This window comes from Erythrolamprus reginae, chromosome 2, assembly GCF_031021105.1.
Source record: "Erythrolamprus reginae isolate rEryReg1 chromosome 2, rEryReg1.hap1, whole genome shotgun sequence".
NCBI lineage: Eukaryota > Metazoa > Chordata > Lepidosauria > Squamata > Dipsadidae > Erythrolamprus > Erythrolamprus reginae.
The window spans coordinates 343,343,712-343,370,129 of NC_091951.1; the positions used below are offsets into that span (position 1 = coordinate 343,343,712).

Consider the following 26,418-nt stretch of genomic DNA (forward strand, 5'->3'; position numbering starts at 1 on the left):
GGTGATGAAATACGAAATCCAGCATAGTGATCTCGTTTGCTGTGTTGTACTGACATAATAATAATAATAATAATAATAATAATAATAATAATAATAATAATAATAATAATAATAATAATAACAACAACAACAACAGAACAATAATAATAGTATTATTATTATTATTCTTATATAATAATAATAATAATGTAATAATAATAATATTATTATTATTATTATTATTATTATTATTCCATATTATTATTATTATCATACCATTCACAACAAAAGCTTGACCTTGCTGTTTGATTCACTTCATAATGTGTTCAGTTCTGGAGACCTCACCTACAAAAAGATATTGACAAAATTGAACGGGTCCAAAGATGGGCTACAAGAATGGTGGAAGGTCTTAAGCATAAAACGTATCAGGAAAGACTTAATGAACTTAATCTGTATAGTCTGGAGGACAGAAGGAAAAGGGGGGACATGATCGAAACATTTAAATATGTTAAAGGGTTAAATAAGGTTCAAGAGGGAAGTGTTTTTAATAGGAAAGTGAACACAAGAACAAGGGGACACAATCTGAAGTTAGTTGGGGGAAAGATCAAAAGCAACGTGAGAAAACATCATTTCACTGAAAGAGTAGTAGATCCTTGGAACAAACTTCCAGCAGACGTGGTTGGTAAATCCACAGTAACTGAATTTAAACATGCCTGGGATAAACATATATCCATCCTAAGATAAAATACAGGAAATAGTATAAGGCAGACTAGATGGACCATGAGGTCTTTTTCTGCCGTCAGTCTTCTATGTTTCTATGTTTCTAATACCCATCTTATACTTGTCATGTTCTCTTCTACAGGAAGAAATTCACCAAGCAAGACAATAAATCTGAAATTCAGAAGGTAAAAAATATGGGGGTTTTTTTTGGATAAGATTGTAAAAAAATTTATGATCTTCAAATAGAATGTTTGTATAAGAAACATCTGTACATTGAAACCCAGCAATAAAATAACATGTTGAAGGTGATGGTTGAAACGAAACATTTGCTTTCCGGTTTTTTGTGGGCTTTCCAAATTTATTGTTGGTTTTGTGTTCTGAGTAGTGGGTCACCTTTTTGGTCATATGCTTTACAGAAAGCAAAGAAGTGAATTTCTCAGTCATGTTCTCCCAAACAAGTCTGTTAATTTAATCTGCTGTAACATTATGTTTCGAGAGATATGCCAGAGTTTTGCTGCTTGTGAAGTTTTTGTACACCCTTATGATTAATTTGGGTCCCAAAGTGGTTTAAATTCCTCATTATTCCAGATATGATCTTTTCCAACTTCAAGTATTTGCTTCCTTTGTACCTCATCCAAAACATGATGGGAAAAATACAGCAACTCTTGCTTATCTCTATGTCCCGTTTAAAAGAAGCAAAGCCTTATTCCCTTGGCTTTACTACTCCACGGAAATTCATATTGGTTCTTTGCTTTCCTTTAGATGGAAAAGAATTTGAGGATTACAGTGGTCCTTCGATTTTCACGGGTTCAAACTTCGCAAAACGGCTATACCACGGTTTTTCAAAAATATTAATTAAAAAATACTTTGCGGTTTCCCCCCCTATACCACCGTTTTTCCCGCCCAATGATGTCATAGGTCATCGCCAAACTTTTGTCCGCCTTTAATAAATATTTTCTTTAATAAACTTTAATAAATAAACATGGTGAGTAATAATCTAAATGGTTGCTAAGGGAATGAGAAACTGCAGTTTAGGGGTTTAAAGTGTTAAGGGAAGGCTTGTGATACGGTTCATAGCCAAAAATAGTGTATTTACTTCCACATCTCTACTTCGCGGAAATTCAACTTTCACGGGCGGTCTCGGAACGCATCCCCCGCGAAAATCGAGGGAACACTGTGGTGGCGAACCTTTTTTTTGCTTGGATGCCACACTCACACCCATAATGCAGTGTCCTCTTCCCTGCGCATACATGCATACCCCCAAACTGCCTCTCTGTCCATGCCCAGAAGCCTCCTTGAAGCCTATGGACTTCAAGTAGACTCATTGGGCCATTTTTAGCTATCTACAGGCTTCAAGAAAGCCTCCGCAGCCTGTGGATGGCGAAAAACGGACCCAATGGGTTTGCCAGATGTTCATTCAGAGCTGACATGGGGCAATGCCTCGTGTGCGCTCTGTGTGCCACCCATGTGCCATAGGTTTGCCATTATAGGCATAGACTATAACTGTGTGGCACAATGTTGTAAGGGTAAACTCGGTTACCCCATCCATTGCTGCTGATTGGTTTCTGGACACAATTCAAAGTGTTGGTGATGACCTATAAAGCCCTACATGGCATCGGACCAGATTACTTACATGACCGCCTTTTGCCGCACAAATCCCAGCGGCCGATTAGGTCCCACAGAGTTGGCCTTCTCCAGGTCCCATTGACCAGACAATGTCATCTGGCAGGGCCTAGGGGAAGAGCCTTCTCTGTGGTGGCCCCGGCCCTCTGGAATCAGCTCCCTCCAGAGATTCTCACTGCCCCCACCCTCCTCGCCTTTCTCAAGAGCCTTAAGACCCATATAAGTTGCCAGGCATGAGGCAGTTAGATCTATCGGGAGCAAAACAGACCTGTGGCATGTGGATGTTTCCCCCACCGCCACCTCCACATTCCTTGGGGCAGGAGCTGAGCCAGAGCCAACCGCAACAGTCACCCAATTGGCTTTCGTGCCTAAATAAATGATCTTTATTTTTTTACTTTTTTAATCAACGCACATTCTAAATTTCAATTAAATACGATGAGCTTTTGTCCTCTCTTATATTGGAGCATTCATAAATGACAACTAAGAATCTCTGTTGTGAATAGAATGGGGAGGTTTTATTAGTGAGAAGGCATCATATTTACTAGTGAGATACTTATTTCATTTCACACGAACCATCTCTGAATAAAATATTTTTTTACATTCACATTACAGTGATACCTCGTCTTACAAACGCCTCGTCATACAAACCTTTCGAGATACAAACCCGGGGTTTAAGATTTTTTTGCCTCTTCTTACAAACTATTTTCACCTTACAAACCCACCGCCGCCACTGGGATGCCCCGCCTCTAGACTTCCATTGCCAGCGAAGCACCCGTTTTTGCGCTGCTGGGATTCCCCTGAGGCTCCCCTCCATGGGAAACCCCACCTCCGGACTTCCGTGGTTTTGTGATGCTGCAGGGGAATCCCAGCAGGGAAATCCCAGCAGCACAAAAACTGGTGCTTTGCTGGCAATTGAAGGAGGTGGGGTTTCCCATGGAGGGGACCCTCAGGGGAATCCCAGCAGCGCAAAAATGGGCGCTTTGGCTGGCAAAAGGGGTGAATTTTGACCTTGCACGCATTAATCGCTTTTCCATTGATTCCTATGGGAAACATTGTTTTGTCTTACAAACTTTTCACCTTAAGAACCTTGTCCCGGAACCAATTAAGTTTGTAAGACAAGGTATCACTATATTTTGTTCATTAACAGTGCAGTCCTGTTTCTACCTACCCTAAAATGCAATATTTAAATGAGACTTATTGCCAGATACTTACATGTAAACCAGAGGTCTTCAGACTTGGCAACTTTAAAACTTGTGGACTTCAAATCACAGAATTCTCTATCCATCTATGCCATAGCTTTAAATGTTCACTAAATGAACTGTCGTACGTGGAGGACTACCTCTATTTCCAGACACTCTGCTGGTGACAATGTTATTGCATTTTCTCAATCTGTTTGCAGGCTTTTTTCATCGATGACATGAAACCCTAAAAAGCGCAGACTGGATTAATTGAGAAGATGGGAGCCGCAAGCAGCAGCATTCACGAGCTTCCGGAAAATGAATATTTAAAGAAACTGTCAGGACGAGAGGCCATCTCCGAGAACGACCCGTTTTGGAATCAGTTGCTTTCTTTTAGCTTCACTATCCCAACAAACAGGTAGGTGTTACACCTCTAGCAATAATGTTTAGTAATGAAAGCGGAACAACCAGGTTCTGTAATAATGTTATGCCATAGAGCAGAGGTCTCCAAACTTGGCAGCTTTAAGAGTTGCGGACTATGCCACAAGGGTCTGTTCTGGGTCCTATTCTTTTTAATATGTTTGTGAGTGACATAGGGGAAGGTTTGGTGGGGAAGGTTTGCCTATTTGCCGATGAGTCTAAAGTGTGCAATAGGGTTGATATTCCTGGAGGCGTCTGTAATATGGTAAATGATTTAGCTTTACTAGATATATGGTCAAAGCAATGGAAACTGCAGTTTAATGTTTCCAAATGTAAAATAATGCACTTGGGGAAAAGGAATCCTCAATCTGAGTATTGCATTGGCAGTTCTGTGTTAGCAGAAACTTCAGAAGAGAAGGATTTAGGGGTAGTGATTTCTGACAGTCTCAAAATGGGTGAACAGTGCAGTCAGGCGGTAGGGAAAGCAAGTAGGATGCTTGGCTGCATAGCTAGAGGTATAACAAACAGGAAGAGGGAGATTGTGATCCCCTTATATAGAGCGCTGGTGAGACCACATTTGGAGTACTGTGTGCAGTTCTGGAGACCTCACTTACAAAAAGATATTGACAAAATTGAACAGGTCCAAAGACGGGCTACAAAAATGGTGGAAGGTCTTAAGCATAAAACATATCAGGAAAGACTTAATGAACTCAATCTGTATAGTCTGGAGGACAGAAGGAAAAGGGGGGACATGATCGAAACATTTAAATATGTTAAAGGGTTAAATAAGGTTCAGGAGGGAAGTGTTTTTAATAGGAAAGTGAACACATGAACAAGGGGACACAATCTGAAGTTAGTTGGGGGAAAGATCAAAAGCAACATGAGAAAATATTATTTTACTGAAAAAGTAGTAGATCCTTGGAACAAACTTCCAGCAGACGTGGTTGGTAAATCCACAGTAACTGAATTTAAACATGCCTGGGATAAACATATATCCATCCTAAGATAAAATACAGGAAATAGTATAAGGGCAGACTAGATGGACCATGAGGTCTTTTTCTTCCGTCAGTCTTCTATGTTTCTATGTTTCAATGTGGTTAATGTTACCGTACTATTTGCTCTTAATTCTGACTGTTCCTACTTTTCTGATAATTTTTTCTTCAAATGGGAAGACTTTCATCCTGTTTCTTAATATTTCTTATTATACTGTGAACAAACCAATATTTGAACGTCTCAGTGCTCAATACGAATTTAACAATAAATTTTTATATTGTAATTATATACATACTGTACTATGTTCAAATTCCTTGTGTGTCCAATCACACTTGGCCAATAAAAATTCTATTCTATTCTATTCTATTCTATATAACTTGAGAGTCAAAAAGGGTCAGAAAAATGTCTTGAACACTAGATGGTGCTGATGTATGGGAGCTGAGTAATTTACTTTTGGAGTGGATGTTCCAACTGCGCAGTTAAAGATACAGTACTTCAAACATAAATTGTTTCCTTAATGAAATACCACAAGTTGTCGAGAATTGTAGTCATATATACCACGTGTATGTTTTGCTGTTGTACTCAAGCTGGGATATCTTCTCAGCACGCACATTTCTAGTGAAATGGATGCAGAGGCTCTCTCTTATCTCTTCTAAATCCTGCTGGATTTAGAACCATCGGCTGCTGTGTTTATCCTCACCTGAAAAGTGTTACAGGGAGCAGAAGGAGACGGGGACACATAGGAACGTGAGGTTTGTTTACCTGGCACTAAAACCAGAAATAAGCAATCAATCTACCTGAGATTTTACAAACCTTTTTTTCCTGGCACGCCTTTAAAATTGCAACAACCAACCAGTCAGAAATGGATGCCTAATGTCCCATTAATTTTCATTGGGCGGGCGCATGATAAAATAGGTAAGCTTTCGTCTTTTTCCGTCCCCATACAGGTTTTTATAATGTTACATTTATTTTTATTTATTATTATTATTATTTATTCATTTATTAGATTTCTAGGCCGCCCTTTTCTGCAGACTCGGGGCAGCTCACAGCAAAATAGATTTGTTTTGTTTTGTTTTGTTTTGTTTTGTTTTATTTATTTATTTATTGATTTGATTTGATTTGATTTGATTTGATTTGATTTGATTTGATTTGATTTGATTTGATTTGATTTGTATGCCGCCCCTCTCTGCAGACTCGGGGCGGCTCAAAACAATAATAAAACAACGTACAGTGTTCCCTTGATTTTCGCAGGGGATGCGTTTCCACGAAGTAGAGATGCGGAATTAAATACAGTACACTATTTTTGGCTATGAACAGTATCACAAGCCTTCCCTTAACACTTTAAACCCCTAAACTGCAATTTCTCATTTCCTTAGCAACCATTTACATTATTACTCGCCATGTTTATTTATTAAAGTTTATTTAAAAATATATTTATTAAAGGTGGACGAAAGTTTGGCGATGAAGTATGACATCATCGGGCGGGGAAAACCGCGGTATAGGGAAAAAACCCGCAAAGTATTTTTTTAATTAATATTTTTGAAAAACCGTGGTATAGCCGTTTTGCGATGTTCGAACCCGCGAAAATCGAGGGACCACTGAACAGAGAACAAAAATACAACATATAAGAAATCTAATTTAAAACAATTCTAAAACCTAATACGGTACTTAAAATCAGTCATCCACATTCATTCCATATACATTGGCTGGAGCTAGACATAATACTCGATGGCTCCAAGCCTGCTAGCACAGATGAATTTTTAAGGCCTTGCGGACAGCCAGGAGGGTGGGAGCTGTACAAATCCCTGGAGGGAGTTGATTCCAGAGGGCTGGTGCCACCACAGAGAAGGCTCTTCCCCTAGGCCCCCGACAGGCGGCCTTGTCTGGCAGATGGGACCTGGAGAAGGCCAGCTCTGTGGGACCTAACCGGCTGTTGGGATACTTGAGGCAGAAACGGTCCTGGTCCTAAGCCATAGCTGCTGTGGGACCTCTGTGAGACCTCTGATTGCCAAAGGTTGCTCATCCTTTTGCGGGATCAGGGCTTGGCACTTCATACGAATCATTCATTTTTGTTATTCGGTCTCCCTGAAGGTTCCAAAAGTTTTGCTATAAATGATTATATTTATCATGATGCATTGCACGTATGGGAAGCGTTCTTGTTAAGTGAGCTTGTTTAAACAGTAATGGTTTCCCAACATAATCCCAAGATTAACCAAGCCTTCTTGACCATAAACAAACTTTCTTTAGTGCCTCTTGGGGACGTTACGACGGTAATCATTCATTCAAGTGTCCGTTGTTTAGATTAGTCTTCTGCCTAATCTGTGTGTGCTTAATTTTTTTAAAATTCAAGTCACATTGCTTTTGACTTTTTTTTTAAATAAACTTTATTGATTTTCTTAAAATTGACAAACATACAAACACACATTTAACATAAAATTGGGGTTTCACATACCTTGCTTGTTCAAGAAGTCAAATTGCATTACAGAAAAAAGAATACATTATTAATATGTTAAGTCAACCTATTACTTTAAGTGAAAAGAAGAGATTTTATGTTACCTTATTATGAAAAAAACCCCATAAACTTCATATGTAAGCAAAGTACAAACACAAAAATGAAATCCTAACCATACTACTATTGTGCATTTTTAATTCTTCTTTTTGTCTATCCATGTATACACTTTATTCCAAATCACATAACATTCAGATTCTTCTTGGTTATTTAACCGTCTTGTCATCATATCCATTTCAGCGCAGTCTAATATTTTCTTAATAACCTCCTCCTCTTAGAAACATAGAAATCTGACGGCAGAAAAAGACCTCATGGTCCATCTAGTCTGCCCTTATACTATTTTCTGTATTTTATCTTAGGATGGATATATTATTTATTCGATTTGTGGATTTACCAACCACGTCTGCTGGAAGTTTGTTCCAAGGATCTACTACTCTTTCAGTCAAATAATATTTTCCCACGTTGCTTCTGATCTTTCCCCCAACTAACCTCGGATTGTGCCCCCATGTTCTTGGGTTCACTTTCCTATTAAAAACACTTCCTTCCTGAAACTTATTTAACCCTTTCACATATTTAAATGTTTCGATCATGTTCCCCCTTTCTCTTCTGTCCTCCAGACTATATAAAGATTGAGTTCATGAAGTCTTTCCTGATACGTTTTATGCTTAAGACCTTCCACCATTTTTATAGCCCGTCTTTGGACCTGTTCAATTTTGTCAATATCTTTTTGTAGGTGAAGTCTCGTACCGGTAGGAACCCTGATGCTGGGTGTATTGCTCTTACAGATGGGTGTACTGAATTTGCTAAAAAAAAGATAAAATAACCCAGACAATATGTTTCCATGAATGCATTCTGGTTCACTTTGTTCTTTCCCCCTGGGTTTTGACAAAAGGTTGGTCGAAGAACAGGACGTCTGACCCCTTAATGGAAAATCCTAAAAATAACTTAACTTTTATGTTGCTTTAATACGAGGTTTTTTTAAAAGAAAGGGAATGCGATAAATTACTGGTAGGTCTTAGCATTCCATTGTTATTTTCCTGTGGATAGTTTATAATATAGTCTGTATAATTTCATAAAATGACTGGAGGTAATAATGTAATTATTGTATAGGTGTTTGAAGGATCATAAGGAAAATATTTATTGATTGATTGATTGATTAGATTTTTATGCCGCCCTTCTCCTTAGACTCGGGGCGGCTTATAACATGTTAGCAATAGCACTTTTTTTAACAGAGCCAGCCTATTGCCCCCACAATCCGGGTCCTCATTTTACCCACCTCGGAAGGATGGAAGGCTGAGTCAACCTTGAGCCGGTGATGAGATTTGAACCGCTAACCTGCAGATCTACAGTCAGCTTCAGTGGCCTGCAGTACTGCACTCTACCATATATAGCAGTGTTTCCCAACCTTTTTTGAGCCGCGGCACATTATTCGTATTTTCAAAATCCTGGGGAACACTGAAAGGGGGGGGGGGCTAAAGAAAAGTTTGGACAAAAAAACCCCCTCTCTTCCTCCCTTTCGCTCTATTTCTCCCTCTTTCTCTCTTTTCCTTCCTTCCCTTCATTCTCTCTCTCCATCCCTCTTTCTTTCTTCCTCTCTTTTTTGCTCTCTTTCTCTCTCCCTCCTTCCCTTCCTCTATGTCTTTCTCTCTCCCTTGCTCTCTCTCTCTGTCTCTCTTGCTATCTCTTTCTTGCTTTTTTCTCTCTCTCTTGCTCTCTCTCTCTCTTTCACTGTCTTGCTATATGTCTCTTTCTTTCTCTTTGCCTCTCTTGCTATCTCTCTTTCTCTCTCTGTCTCTCTTGCTATGTCTTTCTTTCTCTTTCTCTCTCTCTCTGTGCCTCTCTTGCTAAGTCTCTCTTTTTCTCTTGCTATGTCTCTCTTTCTTTTTCTCTCTCTCTGCCTCTCTTGCTATGTCTCTCTCTCTCTCTTTCTCTGCCTCTCTTGCTGTCTCTCTTTCTTGCTCTGTCTCTCTTTCTCTGCCTCTCTTGCTATGTCTCTCTTTCTCTCTCTCTCTGCCTCTTATATGTCTCTCTTTCTCTCTCTCTCTCAGCTGACTGCAAGCGGGAGCCCTGACGGCGGCAGCTGGACGTGGTGCTGGACACCGTATATTCCAGGCACGCAGCGCCAGCATGTACGACGTCCAGCAGAACGTCCAACCGCCACCGTCAGGGCTCCCACTTGCAGTCAGCTGAGAGAGAGAGAGAGAGCGATCCCTCTCGCCGCCGCCATCTCCCCCGACTGCCTGCGGCCGCTGTGGCCACCCCCCCCCCCCCGCTCCCATCGGACACTTGCCGTCGACGAAAGAGGAGCTCCAGCTGGGCGGGGCGCTGCCGGTACTTCCGTCCTGGGGCTCCCGCTCGCAGCTGTCCCCCCGCCTCCTGCTCGATGCCGCGGTTTTCGGCGCTCTCCTGCTGGGCCCCAAAGAAAGAAGGCGGGAAAAAGGTGCGAAGAATGGAGCTCTCCTTCTTCCTGCCTTCCTTCTTTGGGGCCCAGCAGGAGAGCGCCGAAAACCGCGGCATCGAGCAGGAGACAGCTGCGAGCGGAAGCCCCAGGACGGAAGTACCGGCAGCGCCCCGCCCAGCTGAAGCTTGGCGGCACACCTGGCCATGTCTCGCGGCACACCGGTTGGGAAACGCTGATATATAGAATATACCATATTTTTCAGAGTATAAGGCACACTTCACCCTCCAAAAGAGGGTGGAAATGTTGGTGTGTCTTATAATAATAACAACAACAGCACCAATAATAATAATAATAATAATAATAATAATAATAATAATAATAATAATAATAATAATAATAATGTGGGACTTCCGACTTCAGACTGACCGAATTCTGAAGCATAACACACCAGACATCCTGATTGTGGAGAAAAAGAAAGTATGGATCATCGACATCACAATCCCAGGAGACAGCAGAATTGAGGAGAAGCAGCTAGAGAAATTAGTGAAATACGAAGATCTAAAAATCGAGCTGCAACGACTCTGGCATAAGCCCGTGAAAGTGGTCCCAGTGGTACTTGGCACGCTGGGCGCAGTACCAAAGGATCTCAGCGGACATTTGAAAACCATTGGAATTGACAAAATCTCCATCTGTCAATTGCAAAAGGCCGCTTTACTGGGATTGGAACACATAATTTGCCGCTACATCACGCAGTCCTAGGTGCTCGGGAAGTGCCCGACTGGTGATGAAATACGAAATCCAGCATAGTGATCTCGTTTGTTGTTGTTTGTATGTTTGTTGTCTTTTCTCCAGCCCAATGTACCATTTATTCCACGCTTTGTAGAACTTTTTTTTCTTACTTACCTTGGTGCGTCTTATATACCGGTGTGTCTTATAGTCCGAAAAAATACGATAATTAAAACACTATAATATCCATGGAAATTACTTTGGAAGACTCAATTTAAGGCTAAAAGATAAGTCTAGAATTAAGAATAAGTTGGGGTATTGAACTTATTTTTACACACGAAGTACATAATAAATGTCCCTTACTAAGGGGAATTATATGAAGTAATTTTTACGATGGGTGGATTTTAACTTCCAGAATTCCCCAGCCAGTGTGATGTTGAGTTCCATCCATCTTAAAAGTTGCCAAGGTTGAGAAACACAAGACATACAGCAAAATAATAAATATTTATGTTCACTCTCTTTTTTTTCTTCCTGCGATGATGCCTGTGCCTGTTTTTTTAAAAAGGAACTGATACCATGTGGACAGTTGCTTCACATTTTGATGTCTTCAGACTGCTTGGGTGGTTCTTGGCTGGGCTCTGGAGTTGTGTAGAGGTTGCAGGGAGTTCAAGTGTGACATTTGGACAAAAAGCTTCAGAACTATTTCCTTTACGACAGTCCGTAGATAATGGAGACGTTTGTTGTGCCTACTTATCTCAGAAGACAGAAGTGATTGACTAGCTGTGGAGGAGGAAATGGATTTTTCCTGTCTTGATAGGGGGAGATGGACGAAGGCATTTTTTTTTCCTGAAAAAAAAGAAATGACTAGGAAGGAGAGGTCCCAAGCTTGTGATACTCGGAACAAACCAGCAAAAGGACACAATGAGGAGGGGATAACAGAACTTAACACAATAACATATAAACATTGAAGACTGACGGCAGAAAAAGACCTCCTGGTCCATCTAGTCTGCCATTATTATTATTATTATTATTATTATTATTATTATTATTATTAATCAGATTTGTATGCCGCCCCTCTCCGCAGACTCGGGGCGGCTCACATCAATAATAATACAATATAAACAAATCTAATATTTAAGTTAATTTAAAACCCCAATTTAAAAACCAATCATACATATTAGCATACCATGCATAAATTTTATAAGCCTAGGGGGAGAGAAAGTATCAATTCCCCCATACCGTTTCCCCGAAAATAAGACAGTCTTATATTAATTTTTGCTCCCAAAGATGTGCTACGTCTTATTTTCAAGGCATGTCTTATTTTTTTTCAATAAAGAAAAAAGTTCAATTCAATTCAATTTATTAGATTTGTATGCCGCCCCTCTCCGAAGATTCGGGGCGGCTCACCACAGTAATAAAAACAGTATAACAATGGAACAAATCTAATAATAAAATATATAAAAACCTCAACAATTAAAAACCATACAGCACATACACATCAAATATGAATTATAATAAGCCTGGGGGAGATGTCTTAGTTCCCCCATGCCTGGCGATATAGGTGGATCTTAAGTAACTTGTGAAAGACAAGGAGGGTGGGGGCCGTTCTAATCTCCGGGGGAAGTTGATTCCAGAGGGCCGGGGCCGCCACAGAGAAGGCTCTTCCCCTGGGGCCCGCCAAACGACATTGTTTGGTCGATGGGACCCGGAGAAGGCCAACTCTGTGGGACCTTATTGGCCACTGGGATTCGTGCGGTAGAAGGCGGTTCCGGAGGTATTCCGTTCCAATGCCATGTAGGGCTTTAAAGGTCATTACCAACACTTTGAATTGTGACCAGAAACTGATCGGCAGCCAGTGCAGGCCACGGAGTGTTGTAGAAACGTGGGCGAATCTAGGAAGCCCCATGATGGCTCTCGCAGCCGCATTCTGCACGATCTGAAGTTTCCGAACACTTTTCAAAGGTAGCCCCATGTAGAGAGTGTTGCAGTAGTCGAACCTCGAGGTGATAAGGGCATGAATGCAGCTTAGCGGGAACTGTCGCCAATGCGTGTTTTATACCGTATGCATCTTTCTGATCTATTCCAAGAATTGACATGTCAATTCTTGATCCGAAAGACGCAGCAGACCCCCTACTGTATTTAAAACTATAGTACAATAAGACCTCACCTATCGCTGGTGTTACGTTCTAGACCCGGCCGCAATAGGTGAAATCCGCGATGGGGAATTTATCGACTGATAGTACTTATTTAAGTATTTATATTGTAATTGTTTGGTAAGTTTTCATTGTTTTAAGTGTTTATAAACCCTTCCCACACAGTATTTATTTTAGATACAGTATTTAAATACAGTATTTACAATTTTAGATATATTTTTTTAAAAAAACCTGCCGATCGACTTCCTCAGAAACCTGCGAACCAGTGAAGATCTGCGAATAATTTTTCTCATTAATATTTCTTGAAAACCCGCGATGAAGTGAAGTCGCAGTAGGTGAAGCGCGATATAGCGAGGGACTACTGTATACGGTAGGGTGCAATCCTGCTGCAGCAAAAACGCATCCAAACACGCAGCCGCATGTTGGATGCATGTTGGATGTGTTTTAAATCTGATTGATGCAGCGTTTTGGGATGCTATTCATGGACAGCAATGTTATATATGTTCTGTTCGGGAATGCTGCAAAACGAAACATCTCCTACATCTTACTTTCGGGGGATGCCTTATATTAGGCAATTCTACAAAACGTCTCCTATGTCTTACTTTCGGGAGTGACTTTTTTTGGGGAAACAGGGTACTATTTCCTATATTTTATATTAGGATGGATCTATGTTTATCCCAGGCATGTTTAAATTCAGTTACTGTGGATTTACCAACCACGTCTGCTGGACGTTTGTTCAAAGCATCTACTACTCTTTCAGTAAAACAATATTTTCTCACGTTGTTTCTGTTCCTTCCCCCAACTAACCTCAGATTGTGCCCCCTTGTTTTTGTGTTCACTTTCCTATTAACATAGTTGGAAGGGACCTTGAAGGTCTTCTAGTCCAGGGGTAAGCAAAGTTGGCTCTTCTGTGACATGTCAGGAAATTTCTATTTTAGTTCTAGATTGGTTTTCTCCTTGATTGGTTTCCATCCATTGATTCTTATTCTGCCTTCAGGTGGTGCTTTGGAAAATAGATTCACCTCCTTCTTATTTGTGGCAACCCCTGAAATATTGGAATGTTATTTGTCTGTATTTGTGCAGAAATGGATGCTAAAATTTTGTCTGGTGAGTCACATTTGATTGCAAAGAAAGCAAAAAAAAAAAAATCAGTTGGGTGTTGATAAATGGTAAATAGCAATATAGCTATTTACAGTATATACCATTTCATAATGCTCTTACAGGCCTTTCTAAGCTATCACAGAATCAGCATATTGCTGCCAACAATCTGGGTCCTTATTTTATCGACCTTGGAAGGATGGAAGGCTCAGTCAACCTTGAGCTGGTCAGAATCGAACTCTTGGCTGTGAGCAGTGAGTACCTGCAGTACTCATTCTAACCCCTGCACCGTTGTAGTTCCCAATCACTTATTGATCAAAGGTTTACTAATTTAATTGGATTTATTTTATTTTATTGGATTTGCATGCCGCCCCTCTTCAATATTAACTGGCAGATTTGAGCTTATTCAAACCTATGTCCCCAAATCCAGAAGAGCCCTTCACTCCTCCACTCGAAACAGAATACCCTACGGAAATAGACTAACAATCCTGGGCCTAGAAAGCCTAGAACTACGGCGCCTAAAACACGATTTGAGTATTGCCCACAAGATCATATGCTGCAACGTCCTACCGGTCAATGACTACTTCAGCTTCAACCGCAACAACACAAGAGCACGCAACAGATTCAAACTTAATACGAACCGCTCCAAACTTGACTGTAAAAAATATGATTTCAACAATCGAGTTATCGAAGCGTGGAACTCATTACTGGACTCAATTGTGTCAACCCCTAACCCCCAACATTTCTCCCTTAGACTCTCCACGATTGACCTCTCCAGGTTCCTAAGAGGCCAGTAAGGGGCGTACATAAGTGCACTGGTGTGCCTTTCGTCCCCTGTCCAATTATCTTTCCTTTCTCTCATCATATATATTCTCTTTCTTTCATATATTCTCTCCTCTAAATTCACTTTTACCCTTATATATATTACCACATGTCTTTTTTCTTCCTATGTACTTTTGTATTGGACAAATGAATAATAAATAAATAAATAAAGTTTATTCTGGGAAATCAGGCTTCCATTGGGCAAGGCAAAGCCAAAATGTTAGTGTCTTTTAAAGCAAATTAAAAAGTTACTTAATTCAACCTCATTTTGACCGTTTAGTCATTTTCTCCCTCTAAATGTTGTGAAACATTTAGTGTTAAGAAACTCTGTGAGATATAATAGTTTTCATAAACTCTGCAAAGATTTGCCAAGAAACCACCACCAGCAACAAACACCCCTCAGTTAACCCCAGAATGACTTTATCAGAAAGAATACATAAATATACACAGCGGAGAATACAAATCCTTTTGAAATTATCTTTTAAGTTTGGCTCTTGCCTTGGTAAACAAGAATAATTACTCTGAGGATGGATGTTGGAATCCTCAACATTTTTAACGTTATCCCTGTAGTCATGCTGATTATGGCAAGATAGGAAGACCTCTAGCTCTCTGTTGTCCAGGCAGGAGAAGTGTTGGTTGGTGCTTATGGCATCCATGAACATTAACTAGCAGTCAGAATACACGATGAAAACTCCAGAACAAACGGACCAACTTTCTAAGATTTCACAGAATCAATATATTGCTGCCAACAAGCTGGTTCCTTATTACTGTGTACAGTTCTGGTCACCGCACCTCAAGAAGGATATAACAGAACTGGAAAAGGTGCAAAAAAGGGCAACAAGATGATAAAGGAAATGGAGCCCCTCCCTTAGGATACCAAACCTCATATATAAACTGAATAAAGAAATTCTCATAGCCAACCCACACTCAGTAAAAGACCTTGGAATACTAATATCAAATGACCAAAGTGCTAAAGCCCACTGCAACAATATCGCCAAAAAGGCTTCTAGAGTTGTTAACCTGATCCTACGTAGCTTCTGCTCCAGCAATCTCACACTACTCACCAGAGCTTACAAAACTTTTGCCAGACCCATCCTTGAATATAGCTCATCTGTCTGGAACTCATACCACATCTCGGACATCAACACCCTTGAAAACGTCCAAAGATATTTCACCAGAAGAGCCCTTCACTCCTACACTCGAAACAGAATACCCTACGAAAATAGACTAACAATCCTGGGTATAGAAAGCTTAGAACTACGGCACCTAAAACACGATTTAAGTATTGCCCACAAGATCATATGCTGCAACGTCCTACTGGTCAATGACTACTTCAGCTTCAACCGCAACAACACAAGAGCACGCAACAGATTCAAACTTAATATTAACCGCTCCAAACTTCACTGTAAAAAATATGACTTTAACAATCGAGTTGTCGAAGCGTGGAACTCATTATCGGACTCAATAGTGTCAACCCCTAACCCCCAACATTTCTCCCTTAGACTATCCACGATTGACCTCTCCAGGTTCCTAAGAGGTCAGTAAGAGGCGTACATAAGTGCACTAGTGTGCCTTTCGTCCCCTGTCCAATTGTCTTTCCTTTATCTCATATATCACATATATTTTCTTCCTTTCATATATCTTCTCCTCTATTTTTTACTTATTATCTTTATATATATATTACTTCATGTCTATTCTCTTCCATATGTATTGTGTATTGGACAAATGAATAAATAAAATAAAATAAAAAATACCAGGTTGCAACGCCATGGTCTCTTCAGTCTTGAAAGATGGCATTTAAGGGTGACTTGATCAAAGTGTATAAAATCATGCATGGGATAGAAAAGGTGGATAGAGAAAAATTCTTTTCTCTAGCACACAATACTAGGACGAGGGGCACTCCCTAAAGCTCATAGGTAAGAAAGTGAGGACAAATAAAGGGAAATATTTCTTCACCCAGAGGGTCCCTGGTTGATGGAATTCACTTCCAGAAGAGGTTGTGACAGCTGTCAGCCTTGATAGCTTCAAGGCAGGATTAGACAGATTCATGGATGCCAAGCGTATCGGTGGTTATTGAAACGGATGTCCAAGTGCCGCCTCTATGTTGGTTGAGACAGGCAGGATTCCCTTGGGTGCCATTTGTTGGGGGTCAAGGGAAAGGGATGGTTTTGCTTTCTCTTTCTGCTCAAGATCCCCAAGGACAATTGGTGGGCCACTGTGTGACCCAGAATGCTGGACTTGATGGGCTTTGGCCTGATTCAGCATGGCTCTTCTTATGTTCTATGTTCTTATGGACCAGTTTGACTATACAGTGGTACCTCTACTTATGAACTTAATTCGTTCCATGACCAGGTTCTTAAGTAGAAAAGTTTGGAAGAAGAAGCAATTTTTCCCATAGGAATCAATGTAAAAGCAAATAATGCATGCAATTGGGGAAACCACAGGGAGGGTGGAGGCCCTGTTTCCTCCCAGGAAAGGCGCCACAGAGGCTTCTCCCCACCTTTTCCGGCCCTGTTTCCTCCCAGGAGATTCCTAGAGAGGCGCCACAGAGGCTTTCCCCCGCCTTTTCTGGCCCTATTTCCTCCCAGGACATTCCTAGAGAGGCCCCACGGAGGCTTCTCCCTGCCTTTTCCAGTTGCAGTTTCAGAGGCTCAGGTTTGTAAGTGGAAAATGGTTCTTGAGAAGAGGCAAAGAAATCTTGAACACCCGGTTCTTATCTAGAAAAGTTCGTAAGTAGAGGCGTTCTTAGGTAGAGGTACCACTGTAGTTTCAACAGGGAAACTAAGCATCCTAGATCAATTTTGGATATAAATACATGAGAAACTGTCCAGAGATACTTTACGACAGTGTTTCTCAATTTAAACTGCTATAAAAGTTCAGTTCTAGATAATGATTAAAGTTATTAAAGCAGGTAAAAACATACTATTTAATTATTTCCTATTTTAAAAGCAATTAAGGACCATACTAAGGTACTAGAGATGGAAGGACAATTAAAAAACTATTAAATATTCAATAAATAGTGCACAAACGTACTACCCCCACTGATCCCCCGCACATGAGGGCAGCAGTTCACTACTGGAAACGGGGATTTGATTTGATTTGATTTGATTTGACTTGACTTGACTTGACTTGACTTGACTTGACTTGATTTGACTTGACTTGACTTGACTTGATTTGATTTGATTTGATTTGAATGCCGCCCCTCTCCGCAAACTCGGGGCGGCTAACAACAGTGATAAAAAACAGCATGTAACAATCCAATACTAAACAACTAAAAAAAACCTTATTATAAAACCAAGCATACATACAAACATACCATGCGTAAAATGTAGTGGCATAGGGGGAAAGAATATCTCAGTTCCCCCATGCCTGACGGCAGAGGTGGGTTTTAAGAAGCTTACGAAAGGCAAGGAGGGTGGGGGCAATTCTAATCTCTGGGGGGAGTTGGTTCCAAAGGGCCGGGGCCACCATAGAGAAGGCTCTTGCCCTGGGGCCCGCCAAACGACATTGTTTAGTTGACGGGACCCGGAGAAGGCCCACTCTGTGGGACCTAACTGGTCGCTGGGATTCGTGCAGCAGAAGGCGGTCCCTGAGATAATCTGGTCTGGTGCCATGAAGGGCTTTATAGGTCATAACCAACACTTTGAATTGTGACCAAAAACTGATCGGCAACCAATGCAGACTGCGGAGTGTTGGTGTGACATGGGCGTATTTAGGAAAGCCCATGATTGCTTTCGCAGCTGCATTCTGCACGATCTGAAGTTTCTGAACACTTTTCAAAGGTAGCCTCATGTAGAGAGCGTTACAGTAGTCGAACATCGAGGTGATGAGGGCATGAGTGACTGTGAGCAGTGACTCCCGGTCCAAATAGGGTCGCAACTGGTGCACCAGGCAAACCTGGGCAAACGCCCCCCTCGCCACAGCTGAAAGATGGTTCTCTAATGTGAGCTGTGGATCGAGGAGGATGCCCAAGTTGCGGACCCTCTCTGAGGGGGTCAATAACTCTCCCCCCCCAGGTGATGGACGGACAGATAGAATTGTCCTTGGGAGGCAAAACCCACAGACACTCCGTCTTATCATGGTTGAGCTGCAGTCTGTTGACACCCATTGCATCACATTTCTGTAATGTGATGTACCGTGTGGTTTTTTTTTTCCCCTTCGCAGAGATGGGGTGGGCATTCCCTGCGCATGACGCATCTGGGCCATGGGCTGCCACTTTGACACTCCTGATGTAAGAGAAGAGCAGCTCAGGACTGTGCCATCGACCGGATAAATAATTTGTTTTTCATGCTAGTTGCATGGGAGAAATCCAAGAAGTTAGTTTCTCAGTGTCTTTTTTCGGTCAGTGTTGCTATGGGAGAGGATATTTACGCTTCCTGCTTTAAAAATAACTTTATTAATAAGGTCAAATCCATAGTCTCTTTAGTTTTTAAGTCTGGGTGTTTCCTTCCCCTTCGCAGTTTGCTGTATCTCTGCTAAATGATACTTTTGTGCTTGAAAAAAATACCATTTACCCCCTGTTGCTAGTAAGTTTTTCGAAAGCAGCTTGAGGTTTTAACAGTGCCGCACTATGGACTAATGAAAAGGACTTATATTGAAGAAACCCATGGGTTTTTTGGGTTTTTTTGCTGGTTATTGATTCATTTCAATTGAGCAGTGCCTTTGTGGGGGTTATGACGCACAGGAAATGTAATAAATATGAAGTGTTGGTCTCCTGCTTTCATGTCACTTCATGAATCTTTGTAGATGACACATGGGCTTATTTTCTGTCCAAATAGGCAAAATCTTTGCCTTTGTAGTTCTCCCAGAAATCAAACACACCTTTTCCCCCTCCCTCCCTTCCAAAATGTAGCCATTATTATTATTGCATGACAGTTGACTTGGAAAGTTTGCCTTTGGTTCCCAAAGACCGTTGTGGGTTGTCAACACCCTAAAAAGTTTAGTTATCCAGCTCTTAGCAGTGGAAGACGATTTCGTGTTACCATATTTTTCAGAGTATAAGACACACCTTTTTCCTCCCTAAAAAAGACTGATAATTTGGGTGCGTCTTATACTCTGAATGTAGGGGTTTTTTTTCTTTTTTTTCGCCCTAACTATTATTATTATTATTATTATTATTATTATTATTATTATTATTTATTAGATTTGTATGCCACCCCTCTCCGAAGACTCGGGGCGGCTCACAACAGTAATACAAAAACAATATAACAGTGAGACAAATCTAGTATTAAAATAAAACATATTTAAAACCCCAACAATTTAAAACCATACAACACATACATACCAAACACAAAATATAAAAACCTGGGGGAGGATGTCTCAGTTCCCCCATGCCTGGCGATAAAGGTGGGTCTTGAGAAATTTGCGAAAGACAAGGAGGGTGGGGGCCGTTCTAATCTCTGGGGGGAGTTGATTCCAGAGGGCCGGGGCCGCCACAGAGAAGGCTCTTCCCCTGGGGCCCGCCAAATGACATTGTTTGGTCGACGGGACCCGGAGAAGGCCAACTCTGTGGGACCTTATCGGCCGCTGGGAAGGCAGTTCTGGATGTATTCTGGTCCAATGCCATATAGGGCTTTAAAGGTCATTACCAACCCTTTGAATTGTGACCGGAAACCGATCGGCAGCCACTAGTTGCTTACGATCTTCTCAGCTCTCACCTTGCAGGCTCTTTCATTATTTCTCTCTGAGAAGAATGTTTTCCAAGCTCTAAGTCTTTGCAGGTTTTTTCCCCATTGGTCTAACTTGCTCCAAATGTTTCTTTCCAGCCCTAACCAGTTGTTAACAATGTTCCCAGCTCTTACCTGCTTGCAAGTTCTTTCATTGTTACTCTCTGCAAAGAATGTTTTCCAAACCTTGTCTTTCTAGTTTTTTTTCTTTACATGATCTGAATGTTTCTTTCTAGCCCTAACTAGGTACTAACAGTGTTCCCAGCTCTTTAATATTTGCAAGCTATTTCATTGTTACTCTTTGCCAAGAATATTTTCCAAGCCCTAAGTCTTTGCAGGGTTTTTTCCATTGCTCTACTTGCTCCGAATGATGTTCCCAGCTCTTATTGGCTTGCAAGCTCTTTCATTGTTACTCTCTTCAAATAAAGTTTTTTTAAAGCCCTAACCAGGGGATAAAATAATGTGCTGGCTAGGGATGCTAGCCAGATGAATACCTGGTAAACAGATCCCCCCCCCCCCCCTATTTTCCTCACCAAAAACTAAGCTGCGTCTTATATTCCGGTGCATCTTATATACTTATATGTGATTGTCTATATATAAACTCCATGTGTATCTTGGGCCATCTATTATGGAAAGTGCTTTGTAAAACTATAATCCTTTTGTGAGAAGTCTTTGTATATCTATGAGAAGTCTTTGTATATAAAATGCTGTTGCTTTGATTTTTAAAAAATCTTTTCCTTTTTAAAAAAATGCTACATTCACTTTCCCTGTTCTCTTTAATTAATTCAAACCCCTCTCAACTTTAGGAGAAAAGTACTACGTATGATTATATCTTATATAAAGTATATGCTTATACCTTATTGGAAGCTATTATGATAAAATGCAATCCTCTTGATAACTTTTATTTAAATATCACACTTAGGTTAAATAATGAATGAAAACTTTTTTTTTTCTTATTTACTGTTACATTTGTTTGAAAATAGGAATAATTCAACGTGGCAGCAGTGAATATGGGAGAATGTGGAATATGTTTGACTGTATTAGACTCTTAAGTAGGGGACTCTGGATACTGTATATGCCTTGCTAATTTTTGGAAACAGCTGTACTCAATAATATACAGTATTACTGTGGAGAGCCAAGCCATTGATTGGGTTCAGACATGATAGTAAGCTCTGATTGAACTACAGTAGTTTATTCAACAAACTGAACACACTAAACTAGTAATGGTGAACCTTTTTTTCCTTGGGTGCTGAAAGAGCATGCGCGTGCACTATCACGCATGCGCAAGTGCCCACACCCATAATTCAATGCCTGGGAAGGGGGAAAACAGCTTCCCCCATGTCCTGGAGACCCCCTGGAGGCTGGAAATGACCTATTTCCCAACTTCTGGTGGGCCCAGTAGGCTCGTGTTTTGCCCTCCCCAGGCTCCAAAGCAGGGGGAGGGTAAAAACACCTTCCCCCATCCCCCCCCCCCACACGGAGGCTCTCTAAAAGCCAAAAACGCCCTCTCAGAAACTCCCAGAAGCCCAAAATCAGCTGGCTGGCACTCACATGCATGTTGGAGCTGAGCTAGGGCAACGGCTCGTGTGGCAGCAGATATGGCTCCGTGTGCCACCTGTGGCACCTGTACCATAGGTTCACTAACACTGCAATAAACCATTGATGGTGAACCTTTTCGGCACCAAGTGCCCAAACATGAACTTGTGTGCATTCACATGCATGTACGAGCGCCGGAAACTCGAAGACATAGAAACATAGAAGTCTGAAAGCAGAAAAAGACCTCCTGGTCCATCTAGTCTGCCCTTATACTATTTTCTGTATTTTATCTTAGGATGGATATATGTTTATCCCAGGTATGTTTAAATTCAGTTACTGTGGATTTATCTACCACGTCTGCTGGAAGTTTGTTCCAAGGATCTACTACTCTTTCAGTGAAATAATATTTTCTCACGTTGCTTTTGATCTTTCCCCCAACTAACTTCAGATTGTGTCCCCTTGTTCTTGTGTTCACTTTCCTATTAAAAACACTTCCCTCCTGAACCTTATTTAACCCTTTAACATATTTAAATGTTTCGATCATGTCCCCCCTTTTCCTTCTGTCCTCCAGACTATACAGATTGAGTTCATGAAGTCTTTCCTGATACGTTTTATGCTTAAGACCTTCCACCATTCTTGTAGCCTGTCTTTGGACCCGTTCAATTTTGTCAATAAATGGCCTGTTTCCCAACTTCTGGTGGGCCCAATAGGCTCGTGTTTTGCCCTCCCTAGGCTCTAAAGGCTTCCCTGGAGCTGAGGGTAAAAACACCTTCCCCCATTCCCCCCAGAGGCCAAAAACCAGCTGGCTGGCACTCACATGCATGTTGGAGCTGAGCTAGGGCAACAGCTCGTGTGCCAGCAGATATGGCTCTGCATGCCACCTGTGGCACCCGTGTCATAGGTTCACCAACACTGCAACAAACTATTGATGGCGAACCTTTTCGGCACCAAGTGCCCGAACCCGAACGTGTGTGCATCCGCATGCATGTACGAGCGCCGGAAACTTGAAGACCAGTTGGCTAGTGAGCATACGGGTGCTGACCAATTGGTCTTTAGATTTCCATCATGCGCAATGTGCAGCTGATCTTTGCAGCGCTAGAGCACTGGAAACCCAAAGACCAGCTGGCTGGTGTGCATGTGCCTGGTTTTTTTGGCTGTTTTCAGGGCCGTTTTTTGGGAATTTCTTGGGGCATTTTCAGGATATTTTCCAGTGCTCTGGCACCAGAGAAGGCCAGCACTGGAAAATGGGAAGAGCAGGTGCCAATAGCATTTGTGCCCATGGAGAGTGCTCTGTGTGCCAGCTCTGGCACACGTGCCATAGGTTTGCCATTCATCACGGCATTGAACCATGATAATTATAGCTGATAATAATAATAATAATAATAATAATAATAATAATAATAATAATAATAATAATAGTCTGGAAGACAGAAGGAAAAGGGGGGACATGATCGAAACATTTAAATATGTTAAAGGGTTAAATAGGGTTCAGGAGGGAAGTGTTTTTAACAGGAAAGTGAACACAAGAACAAGGGGACACAATCTGAAGTTAGTTGGGGGAAAGATCAAAGGCAACATGAGAAAGTATTATTTTACTGAAAGAGTAGTAGATCCTTGGAACAAACTTCCAGCAGACGTGGTTGGTAAATCCACAGTAACCGAATTTAAACATGCCTGGGATAAACATATATCCATTGTAAGATAAAATACAGAAAATAGTAAAAGGGCAGACTAGATGGACCATGGGGTCTTTTTCTGCCGTCAGTCTTCTATGTTTCTATGTTTCTATGTTTCTATGTTTCTTCTATAATAATAATAATTGGCGGAACAAAGCATTGCATGGACAATTTTTGGAGAAGATTGAAGGCAAAGTGGATAAAGAAAAGACCTGGTCATGGCTTACAAGTGGAACACTCAAAAAGGAGACAGAAGGTCTAATACTGGCGGCACAAGAACAGGCCATTAGAACAAATGCTGCCAAAGCCAGAGTTGAAAAATCAACAGACAATTCAAAGTGCAGACTCTGTAAAGAAACAGATGAAACAATCGATCACATACTCAGCTGCTGCAAAAAGATCGCACAGACTGACTACAAGCATAGACATGATGCTGTGGCACAGATGATCCACTGGAACTTGTGCCGCAACTACCATTTACCAGTGGCAAAGAACTGGTGGGATCATAAACCCGAAAAAGTGGTCGAAAATGAGCAAGCAAAACTACTGTGGGACTTCCAACTTCAGACTGACCGAATTCTGAAGCATAACACACCAGACATTGTGATCGTGGAAAAAAAGAAAGTATGGATCATCGACATCGCAATCCCAAGAGACAGCAGAATTGAGGAGAAGCAGCTAGAGAAATTAGTGAAATACGAAGATCTAAAAATCGAGCTGCAACGACTCTGGCATAAGCCAGTGAAAGTTGTCCCAGTGGTACTTGGCACGTTGGGCGCAGTGCCAAAGAATCTCAGCGGACATTTGAAAACCACAGGAATTGACAAAATCTCCATCTGTCAATTGCAAAAGGCTGCTTTATTTATTTATTTATTTATTTATTTATTTATTTATTCATTCATTCATTCATTCATTCATTCATTCATTCATTCATTCATTCATTCATTCATTCATTGGATTTGTATGCCGCCCCTCTCCAGAGACTCGGGGCGGCTAACAGCGACAATAAAACAGTGTACAATAGTAATTTGGTATTGATGATTAAAAATCAATTAATATAAAAACCAAACATACATACATACATACCATGCATAGAATTGTAAAGGCCTAGGGCAGGGGTCAGGAACCTTTTTGGCTAAGAGAGCCGTAAACGCCACATATTTTGAAATATAATTCCGCGAGAGCCGTACGTATCTCCCTTTCTCTCTCTCTTTCTTTCTCTCTCTCTTTCTCTCCCCCTCTCTTTGTCTCTTTCTATCTCTTTCTCTCCCTCCCTCTATCTTTCTCTTTTTATCTCTCTCTTTCTCTTTCTCTCTCTCTCTTTCTCCCCCTTCTCTCTGAAGTGGGGAGGGCCGGGTTGGCACCAAGGGAGCTCGAGACGGGGTGCAAAAGCAAACTACTCTGTTGGCCCAGGCCCACATCGGAAGGAAGGAAGGAAGGAATGGTAAAAGGGGCGATCAAGAGAGGAATGGGTGAATGAATGGACGGAGGGTGGGAAGGAAGGAAGGAAAGAGGGAAGGGACAGGAACAGAGGAAGGGTGCAAAGAAAGCAAGGAAAGGTGTGAAAGGGGAAAGTAAGAGAAGAAGGAGTGAAAGAAGGGAATGAGGGAGGAAACAAGGGAGGAAGGAGAAGGAAAGCAAGAAATGGAGGGAGGGAAGGAAGGAAGGAAAGAAAGAAAGAAAGAAAGAAAGAAAGAAAGGGGGAAGGGACAGGAACAGAGGAAGGAAGCAAGGAAACTTATGAAAGGGGAGAGTAAGAGAGGAAGGACTGAAGGAAGGGAGGGAGGGAAGAAGGTAGGAAGGAGAAAGAAAAGAAGAAATAGAGGAAGGGAAGGTAAAAGAGAGAAAGAAAAAGAGCAAGAAAGAAAGCAAGAAAGAGAGAAAGAAAGAATGAAAGAGAAATAAAAATAGAGAGGGGGAATGAAAGAAATGGAAGGAGGGAAGGAAGGAGAGAAAGAAAGCAAGAGAAAGAAAGAAAGCAAGAGAAAGAAAAAAGAATGAAAGAGCAAGAGAGAAAGAGAGAAAGAGAAAGAGAGAAAGAAAGAAAGAAAGAAAGAAAGAAAGAAAGAAAGAAAGAAAGAAAGAAAGGCAACTTCAAAGAAAGGCTCACTGAGCATCTCTCACTCTCTCTCTCTTTCTATCCCTCTTTCTTTCTCTCTCTTCCTTTCTCTCTCTCCTCTTCCTTTCTCTCTCCTCTCTCTCTCCCTCTCTTTCTACCCTCCTTTCTCTTCCTTCCTTCTCTCCCTCCCTCCCCTCCCTCCCTCCTTCCTTCCTCTCCATTTCTCTTTCCCTCCCTCTCTTTCCCTTTTCTTTCTTTTGGTCCACTTCTCTCTCTCTCCGCTTCTCCACTTGCCTCCCCCTCGCGCCTCGCCTTTCCCACCCGGCCACCCGCGCGCGCTTACCAGCAGCAGGAATTCAAGTAAGCCCAAAAGAAGCCATTGGCTCCGGGCGGCGTTCATGGCCCCCCCGAACCCCCAGCCCAGCTGGAGCTCCCTCTCGCCACCGCCATCTTCCTGCGACTGCCTGCGGCCGCTGCAGCCCCCCCCTCCCACCGGGCCACAAAGGACATTTGCCGCCGACGCCAGTGAAGCTTCAGCTGGGCGGGGCGCTGCCGGTACTTCCCTCCTGGGGCTCCCGCTCGCAGCTGTCCCCCAGCTTCTGCTCGATGCCGCGGTTTTCGGCGCTGTCCTGCTGTGCCCCAAAGACGGAAGGCGGGAAAAAGGCGAGAAGAATGGAGCTCTCCTTCTTCCTGCCTTCCGTCTTTGGGGCCCAGCAGGACAGCGCCGAAAACCGTGGCATCGAGCAGGAGCCAGGGGACAGCTGCGAGCGGGAGCTCAGTGCTAGGAGCCCTGTCTGCGAGCCAGATACGGCCATCAAAAGAGCCATATCTGGCTCGCGAGCCATAGGTTCCCGACCCC

At 41.8% G+C, this 26,418-nt stretch overlaps 1 protein-coding gene across 1 annotated transcript in view; it reads left to right on the plus strand.

Annotated features, from left to right (window-relative positions):
- The window catches only part of DYM (dymeclin), a 293,904-nt gene that overhangs the window by 18,021 nt on the left and 249,465 nt on the right, over positions 1-26,418 (plus strand). Inside the window, exons 2-3 of the mRNA XM_070736919.1 lie at positions 842-884; positions 3,722-3,918. Of these exons, the coding sequence (XP_070593020.1) occupies positions 3,779-3,918 (140 nt within the window). The 5' untranslated portion in view covers positions 842-884; positions 3,722-3,778. The remainder of the gene's footprint in view (positions 1-841; positions 885-3,721; positions 3,919-26,418) is intronic.